Source organism: Lucilia cuprina, chromosome 3 (assembly GCF_022045245.1).
Source record: "Lucilia cuprina isolate Lc7/37 chromosome 3, ASM2204524v1, whole genome shotgun sequence".
Classification (NCBI taxonomy): Eukaryota; Metazoa; Arthropoda; class Insecta; order Diptera; family Calliphoridae; genus Lucilia; species Lucilia cuprina.
In genome coordinates, this window is record NC_060951.1 from 9,993,073 (window position 1) to 10,001,962 (window position 8,890).

Sequence of the window (8,890 nt, forward strand, 5' to 3'; positions counted from 1 at the left end):
TTCAAAAATATTTAGATTCTGGCATTTACTCGCACATGGGTGACACCAGTTTATGCATGTACAAGCGCTAAATTGGTCTCCTATTGATGTAATGGCTTTAGAGGTAGCCCTGAACTTAGCGATTAGACTCAGATCAACTAGGGTTATATGACTCAGTCAGCTCACTGTACCTTAATCTACTGTGACTACGTTCCCAAACCAACTATTGAAAGACGCTTTTCAATGTCGATTCAATACGATCTAAGGTCTTCACTATTGACTCTAAATTGGACTTTCGGGCTTCATGTTATAAGAGTAAACATAAATAATAATGACTTTTACAGAAGGTGTCCAGATGAAAAGAAAGAAGAAGGGTATAGATTAAATCCACTAAGTGTAGATGTTCTGCACGATTTAACGGATCTATGTGAGAGTGATAAACTGGTTTTAATACGAAGCAAGAGTAATTAATACGAACAAGAGATCAACTAGGGGTATATGACTCAGTCGGCTCACTGTATCACAATCAACTATTTCTACATTTCCAAACCAACTTTTGAATGATGCTGTTCAATGACGATTCAATACGATCTAAGGTTTTAACTATTGGCTCTAAATTGAACTTTCGGGCTTCATGTTGTAAGAGTACACATACTTAATAATGACTTTTACAAAAGGTGTCCAGATGAAAAGGAAGAAGAAGAAGAATAGAGATTAAATCCACTAAGTGAAGATGTTCTGATCTATTTGAGGCTGCCAAACTGGTTTTGATACGAAACAAGAGTAATTGGGTAGAGGCTCCTTAATACGTTCACAGTTTATGCAAGTAGAATGAAACTCGGACTCAGATCAACTAGGGGTATATGACTCAGTCAGCTCACAGTATCACAATCAACTTTTTCTACATTTCCAAACCAACTTTTGAAAGACGCTTTTCAATGTCGATTTAATACGATCTAAGGTCTTCACTATTGACTCTAAATTGGACTTTCGGGCTTCATGCTATAAGAGTAAACATACTTAGTAATGACTTTTCCAGAAGGTGTCAGATGAAAAGGAAGAAGAGTAGAGAATAAAGCCACTAAGTGCAGATGTTCTGCACGATTTAACGGATCTATGTGAGGCTGACAATTTGGTTTTGATACAAAACAAGAGTAATTGGGTCGAGGGTCCTTAATACGTTCACAGTTTATGCAAGTAGAATGAAACTCCATCCGTTTGACCAAAAATAGTGTAAAAGTCTTAAGATTTATACTTTTGTGTTTAAAGGATTGGTATTAACAAAGTATTATGAAAACAGCTGTTTTTCTTTTCTCTTTTGTGTTTACGTAAAACTACATCCCTGTTCCAATGCGACCTGTTTGTTTTTTAAACCATTTCAAATAATGAACTCAATGTGTGATATTTTCATGACATATTGCGTTTATACGATCTCATCTGTTCTCTTCTACACAATATTTTGACAAATCCTAATACTTAAGTGCTCGTGTAAACGAGACCTTTAATGAATAAACTGTGAATACTCCAAATAGTCAATCTAATAACACTAACATATATTAAATTCTCTATTGTTTTATATTAAAAAAAGGACAAATTACTTACCCAATATGGCACGCAAGTGACCTTCAAGTGTTTGCAGGATGGTTTGCTTGATTTCACTTACATTCTTGCCCAAAAATTGTTCACTGGCCGTACCCAAAAGTTCGTCAGCCTGATGATGAAAATAATAAACATTCATCATCTGCATAAGATAACAGCCGTATTGATTTAGATTTTATTATTTTGTTTTTTTTTTCATTTATTATTTTTTGGTTGGATTATTTTTATTTTTATATTATTATTTTTTTGTTATTTGAAGTTTGAAGGAGATGATGATGGAGAGTTGAGTTTTATTTTTATTAGGAATTATTTATTAATTTTGTGTATGTAGCAAAATGAAGATGATGAGAGAGTCAACACGCAAAATAAGGAACGAAGTTAGTGAATCCATCAAATAGTTAAAAACGTAAATGAAATGAAACGTAACGTAACGTAACGTATATATAAAAAATAGAAAAAAAAGAAAAATAACAATATTAATACATTATATTTATAGGTTATTTGTAAGATTGTTATTAAATATTTATATATAAATATACATACATATAACACACAATTACATATGTGTATGTACATAAAAATATTATTTACATAGTTGAATTTAATATATTACATGGAAAATAAACAATTTACATGAAATTTATTTAATTTACAGATGATGGTAACAGGCATGGGAAATAAAATACTTTAATATTTTTTGGTATTGAAAAATATCGCGGTCTCCTATCGATTATAGTCTTATATAAAGTCTAGTTTGCAGCATAATTAATTGTATACTATATATTCTCGACTATATAATCTATAGTCTAGTCTATAGTCTAAAGTATATTGTAGTCCATAGTCTAGTTGATAGTCTAGTCTTTAGTCTAGTCTAGTCTATAGTCTAGTCTATAGTCTAGTCTATAGTCTAGTCTATAGTCTAGTCTATAGTCTGGTCTATAGTCTAGTCTATAGTCTAGTCTATAGTCTAGTCTATAGTCTAGTCTATAGTCTAGTCTATAGTCTAGTCTATAGTCTAGTCTATAGTCTAGTCTATAGTCTAGTGTATAGTCTAGTGTATAGTCTAGTGTATAGTCTAGTCTATAGTCTAGTATATAGTCTAGTCTGTAGTCTAGTCTGTAGTCTAGTCTATAATCTAGTCTAGTCTATGGACTAGTCTATTGTCTAATCTACAGTCTAGTTTACAGTCTAGTCTAGTCTAGTCTAGTCTCTAGTCTGGTCTATAGTCTAGTATTTAGTATAGTCTAGTCTATTGCCTAGTCTATAGGCTAGTCTATAGTCTAGTCTATAGTCTAGTCTATATTCTAGTCTATAGTCTAGTCTGTAGTCTAGTCTATAGTCTAGTTGATAGTTTAGTCTATAGTCTATAATCTAGTCTATAGTCGAGTGTATAGTCTGAGATTAAATTAGGCACTTTAGAAATTTATTTTGTTTTTAGTTATTACAATTAAAAAATTTCAATTTTCCATGCCTGTGTTTTGAATGTTATTAAGTTATTGTTATTAAATACATAAATATGTTTAATAAGGATAATCACAATAAGATTTTTTATAAAATATTATTTTTAACAAGAAAATATAATTCTGTTGACAGTGCAGGAAATATGTGTATTAAAAGTTTATATATATACATATATGTATATAGGATTAAACCATTTTTAATAACAAAATACTAGACTGTGATTATCCTTATTAATTTAATGTTATTTATATACAATTGTTATTTTTTTGTTAAATGCTTAAATCTAAGTGTTAATTGGTTTAAATTAAAATAAAATTACACATTTATAAAAAAGTGTTTTGAGCGTACCTTTTTTTCAATAAAAATAAAACATAGTCTTTTTGTATTTAAAACAAATTAAACAAAACTATTGCACAAATTACTCCAATTTTAATAGATTTTGTTAACCAAAAAATAATAAAGAATGAAAAAAAAAGAAAAAAATACATTAAATCAAACATTAAAGTATTATTTTTTTTTAAAAAGAAAAATCATACCTCTTCAGTTTTTGCATACGAGTTTGACTAAAGAAAATAAGAAAAAGTAAAAAAAGAAAAAAACAAATCAATAATTAATTTTAACTAAACATTTAAATATAACATTTAAAAAATAGTGACATAGGACTAAACTACATATTTAAAAGAAACTTATAAATTTAGAACAAGTGACAAGAATGTAATCCTCAAATAATGTTTTTCATGTTCTGTATAGTGTCAAATCCAAAACTGTTATAAAAAATAGTAATAATTCGAAAATCAGCTATTTGAAATCTTTTAAATACTTTATTTTAGTTATAATGCAGATATACCCGGTCCCTTAATTGCATGTTACGTTAGTAGATCCTTTTACCCACAGGATCTATAAACTAAATTTCAAAAAAGTTAAAAATCCCTAAAAGGACTTGCCTGCAAATTTGCATAGGTTCTATCAAATATGGAATTTTGATATTTTTATATGCATCTATAGCTAGGCTGCCTTGAAGGCCACAAGTTGTTTTTATACAACGTTAAGCTTGGCCCTCAAATGCCGGCCATTCCTTAACAAGATGACATAACATTCCACTTTTGTGAATTCCAGTTCATCAACAGATACCTGGCAATGACATTTCAGACTTCCTTGCAAAACTCCTTACTAGCAATATAACACATAGCATTCGATGCGTGATAAACTGGCGCGATCGAGTTGAGCGACTGATGCTGAGATTTTGCAAAGATTTTAGACTTAATAAACATCCCTAGAGATCAGATACGGAACATTATTGCAGCGGTAACCGACCATTTGGTCTTCTAGATAGAACTGAACTTTCTGCAGAAGATGTCAAGATAAAGATAAAGAAGAGAACACCATTCACTTTCCTTATCAATATCCTACTTCTCTGGCTGAGTAGCAATTATTTACACATTTTAATGGATCCATCTGTAGTGGAATTTCGATAGACTTCTACTTACGCCAGACAATATGGTTCGAATAGGATTGCAAAGTTTTAGAAGTCAAAGTGTAGTAATAAGCTGACAATTATCCCTGTATGATAGATCCATTTAATGCCCCATGAGGACAGGCTTTTAACATTTTTAGTTCGAAAGCTTTAATGAGACATTTAAAGGAAAAAGCTTGTAGTTATGCCATCCAAACTTTGAGGTTATAGAACTTTTGGCCAAAAGTCAATATATCCGGAAAAAACATGTTTTAAATACTTTGTGTGTGAAAACTTTCTTTTCTAACTAATTGCAGTAAAATCGGTTCCAATTGTTTACCATCTTGGTGCTAGAGTTGTAATAATGCCAAGGGAGCTCTGATAGATCTCTTTAAGGGCCGCCACTATCACAGAATGAATGTCCAGTGCTTTACATGAATACCTGGCATGATGCCCTACCCCACGGCGGTCTTTTTCATCCACTGGGTAGACTTGAACAACGGTCTACCATCATCCCTGAATTCTTCAATGAAGAACTCAGGTGGCAATTTTTGTACATAGATTGGTCCGGTCCATGTACAAGCACTTTGCAGAAGTACTCGAGCTATCTAATATCTGACCATTGAAGGACCGTTGCTTAACTTCCAAGATGTAAAAACATCACTTCCGTTTACAACCACACAGATGGGATGGCCTCTGTTGATTTGGCAACAGCACCTAGAGACGTAACCGGTGGACCGAAGTACGAATCCATGCTGTTGTTCTTACTCACAGGGACACACTGTGGTAATTCTGATATGAACAGAGTATACTCCGAACATATCTGGGCAAGGAAGGAAAATTCAATGGTATCATTTGTATATCCATCATCATACAACCCAGAACACATGTCATTTATACGACACATTCATAAAAGAAAAACATACGATACATTTTTTATAGGCAGACGGGTGGGTGAGGCCCGCCGTACCCCATATTCATCCCCTACCATATACAATTAATACCAACTCATTACCAACGCTTAGTCCCACAATCACTCCTCTGTGGGGTATCTATTGTTTCGGCAACAACACCGAACTTATCCCGAAATATTGGCTTTACCTTACATCAGTCTTTTAACCGCAACTTACTCTTCCCGCGAATTTGGGCTCAAATCGCAGCCACTGCGTGGATCCCGAAAGAACCTCAATTAACTGACCAGCCAGGACATAGACCTGCGGGCAACTGGCCACCCGTAATACCAGATTATGCGCAGCTCTGGTTTGATTTCTTTCAATCTATGCAAGGACTAAGCCAGGCAATAGACTGTAACCATGAGGTATTCGAATAACCCCTTTATTCCCCGGGATTGTAATAACACGAAGGTGGAGGTTTCATCAAGGTAACATGCCCTTAAGGGAACTACCACATAATACTTAGATACCTCAAAGAACTAATGTGATCAATTTTCAAAACCTAAACTCGAATACTAACTGATTCGAATAAAATAGGTTCTAAATTACGTTCGATTTCTTCAAAAAAGTGGAGCAGGATATAGAAAATGTCAACACATCGGAGATGTCCAATTTTGAGCTCCCAAATCCCTACTTTGAGTCATCAATAGCAAAATATGAATGCATTTATTTAAAAGCATGCTAATACATTTATAAAGACAAAAACTAAAGCATATTTTGAGGATCACAAAAAAGTGTAAATAAAGAATTTATAAATTTATACGTACGACAATATGTAATACAAAATAAATTTTTTCAAGGTGTTAATAAATAATAAAATTAAAACAAAACTACAGTAAAAACTCTACCAAACGGACAAATATATATAAAATTCATTTAAAATCCGTTAATGAAACTTTTCTCTCAGCTTTTGAGGTTTGAATTTTGGTATAAGAAAATATTTTGTGTAAGAGAGTTTTTCAAATGTCCGCTTGAAAAGTTTAGACAGTAAGTTTTTTTTTCAAGAAATTGTGTTTTTACTACAACGAAACAGAATTCAACAACATATTTTTTTATACAAGAAATAATTTAGGTTTTCAACTAAACTTACATTTCTTTCAATAAATTCTCTAGATTTTAAAAACTATAACAAATAAATTATTATTCAAAAAATAAAAAAAATAAAGAAAAAAAAATTTAACTTCAAAATATTTTAAATAAATTAAATTTCAAAAAAAAAGCCAAATGACATGCAAGTTTTACATACAAGTTTTTAACTTATTATTTTTAGGAGGGAGAGAAGATCTACTAAAATACTTTATAATTTTCATTTCGTATAATTATAAAAACAATATTTGTATAAATATAAATAATATAATTAATAAAAGCTTTATTATAGAATAACTTTTTATTTGTAGAATAACTTATTTCTAGCTGATCGCTTAAACTAACCTTCATGATTTTACATTGTGCCACTCCTGTAACTGTTAACGGTACACCTTGGGCTGTTTCCACATTTTCACACATAGGATTTAGGGTCATAACATTTAGGGAGAGACGTTGAACATCGGTTACTAGCCACCAGGCCCACGCCCAGCCACCAACTATAGTACGTTTTTTAGTTGAACCACAGCAGCCACCTAAGAAAATAGAGGACATTGGAAAAATTAGTTTTGAGGAAATACAATATTTTACAAATATTTTTTTTTTTTCAAAATTTTCTAGTCTATAGTCTAGTCCATAGTCTAGTCTATAGTCTAGTCTGTAGTCTAGTCTATAGTCTAGTCTATAGTCTAGTCTATAGTCTAGTCTATAGTCTAGTCTATAGTCTAGTCTATAGTCTAGTCTATAGTCTAGTCTATAGTCTAGTCTATAGTCTATTCTATAGACCAGTTTATAGTTTAGTCTATAGTCTATTCTACAGTCTATAGGTTATTCTACAGTCCAGTCAAAGGTGTAGTCTATATAAAGTAGTATATGGTATAGTATATCTAAAAAAATAATAAAAATTCCTTTCCCAGAATTTCCAAAATAGAAACCCTATTTGTACAGTAAACATTTGATATATAAATGTCACATTTAACAGATAAATGTCACTGTTACAGTTTTTCTTTCTAAACAACAATTTAAATTCAACTGTCACTGCCTGACAGTAAGTCATCATAATGCTGTTGAATGGTTGTGTTTTTGATTTTGTTTGTTTTCAACTTTAAAGAGAAAGTTTTAAAGTGATGAAAAGAGCACATTTACTTTTGACAGTTGGTGTTTGTCAAATTTGTTCATGGTTGTTAAATATTGAGTTTTATTTTTTAATAAAACCTAAATTTAAGAGAATTGTAATAAAAAAAATATTTTATGTTATTGTTGTTTAAAATTTGCCAATTCCCTTATTTGTTTTGGTCTACGTGAGCATTAGCATGCTTCAAAAAGTTTTTCCTTAAATGAACCGCAACAATAGAAAAAATTATTGATATTTTATTGATTTACAAAGTCTTAGTTTAAAGGAAATTATACTCTCGCAGTATATGTCATCATGACTTAACACTTATTCGAATTTCGAACAGTTTTGTCTGTCATGTATGTAATTTCCCTTTTCTTTGGAAATCACTAGTTGAATCTATTGAAAACGAACATAATTTTGTTTCTTTAACTTAAGTGGCCAAAATTGACGAGAACTTATTGTTTAAATTTTGAAAGTGTCATCATGAGCGTGCGTGAGCTGTTATGTGTGTTTGTTAAACACTTTAAAATTGAAAGTTTTTTTGTTTATTTTACTAAATTTGTTGTTTTAAATGAATATTTTTTTTTAATATTTATTTTTATTGGCATAAAATTGTTTTATTTTTTTCATAAATTGTATGAAAGCAAATCATAGGGAGTCAGAGTGGAAATTGATACAAAGAGAATAGATCCACATCATACCAGCAGGAATCCGTTGCTACACAGTAGCTCTAAATTGAAGGACAAAGTGGTTTTGGGATTCTATATTGAAGACCCAGAAATAGAAATACACCACCGTTTATATAGCCCTAACACAGGCTTTTACTCGGAAGTCCTTGCAATAACGGAATGCGTAAATTGGATAATAATATGGCGCCCACAGGGCTTAATATATTTACCGACAGCCGAATAGCAATTAGGGCGATGTTAGGTGTTTAAATTAAATCTAAATTAAGTATTGGATTGTAAGAAAGCTTTTACGAAATATTATCAGTACCAGGCTACTCAGGAGTAGTCGGCAATAAAGGGGCGAATGTTATAACTTTAAAGGAATGGAATTTGTCGAAATTAAATGCTAGTATCTTGGAAGTGATGTTATTTTGGAAATAAGATTCTCCATTAACACTAATTGGAAAATTCTTAGGAATTAGGTGCAGAAATATGAGTTTTGAACATTAAAAAATAATAATAAAAAAATGAAACACAATTTTCATGAAAAGGAGAGAATAACAGGCCCTATAGTGGC

The 8,890-nt window shown here is 31.3% G+C and overlaps 1 protein-coding gene across 2 annotated transcripts in view; it reads right to left on the reverse strand.

Moving 5' to 3' along the window:
* LOC111681149 (flotillin-2) overlaps nt 1-8,890 on the reverse strand; it is a 347,120-nt gene that overhangs the window by 31,324 nt on the left and 306,906 nt on the right. Inside the window, exons 3-5 of one of the 2 annotated variants that reach the window (XM_046946686.1) lie at nt 6,877-7,064; nt 3,576-3,602; nt 1,582-1,690 (exon numbers count right to left, since the gene is read on the reverse strand). In XM_046946686.1, coding sequence (XP_046802642.1) covers nt 1,582-1,690; nt 3,576-3,602; nt 6,877-7,064 — 324 coding nt within the window. Of the gene's footprint in view, nt 1-1,581; nt 1,721-3,575; nt 3,603-6,876; nt 7,065-8,890 lie in introns of both variants that reach the window. The other variant, XM_046946685.1, reaches the window with a different exon arrangement.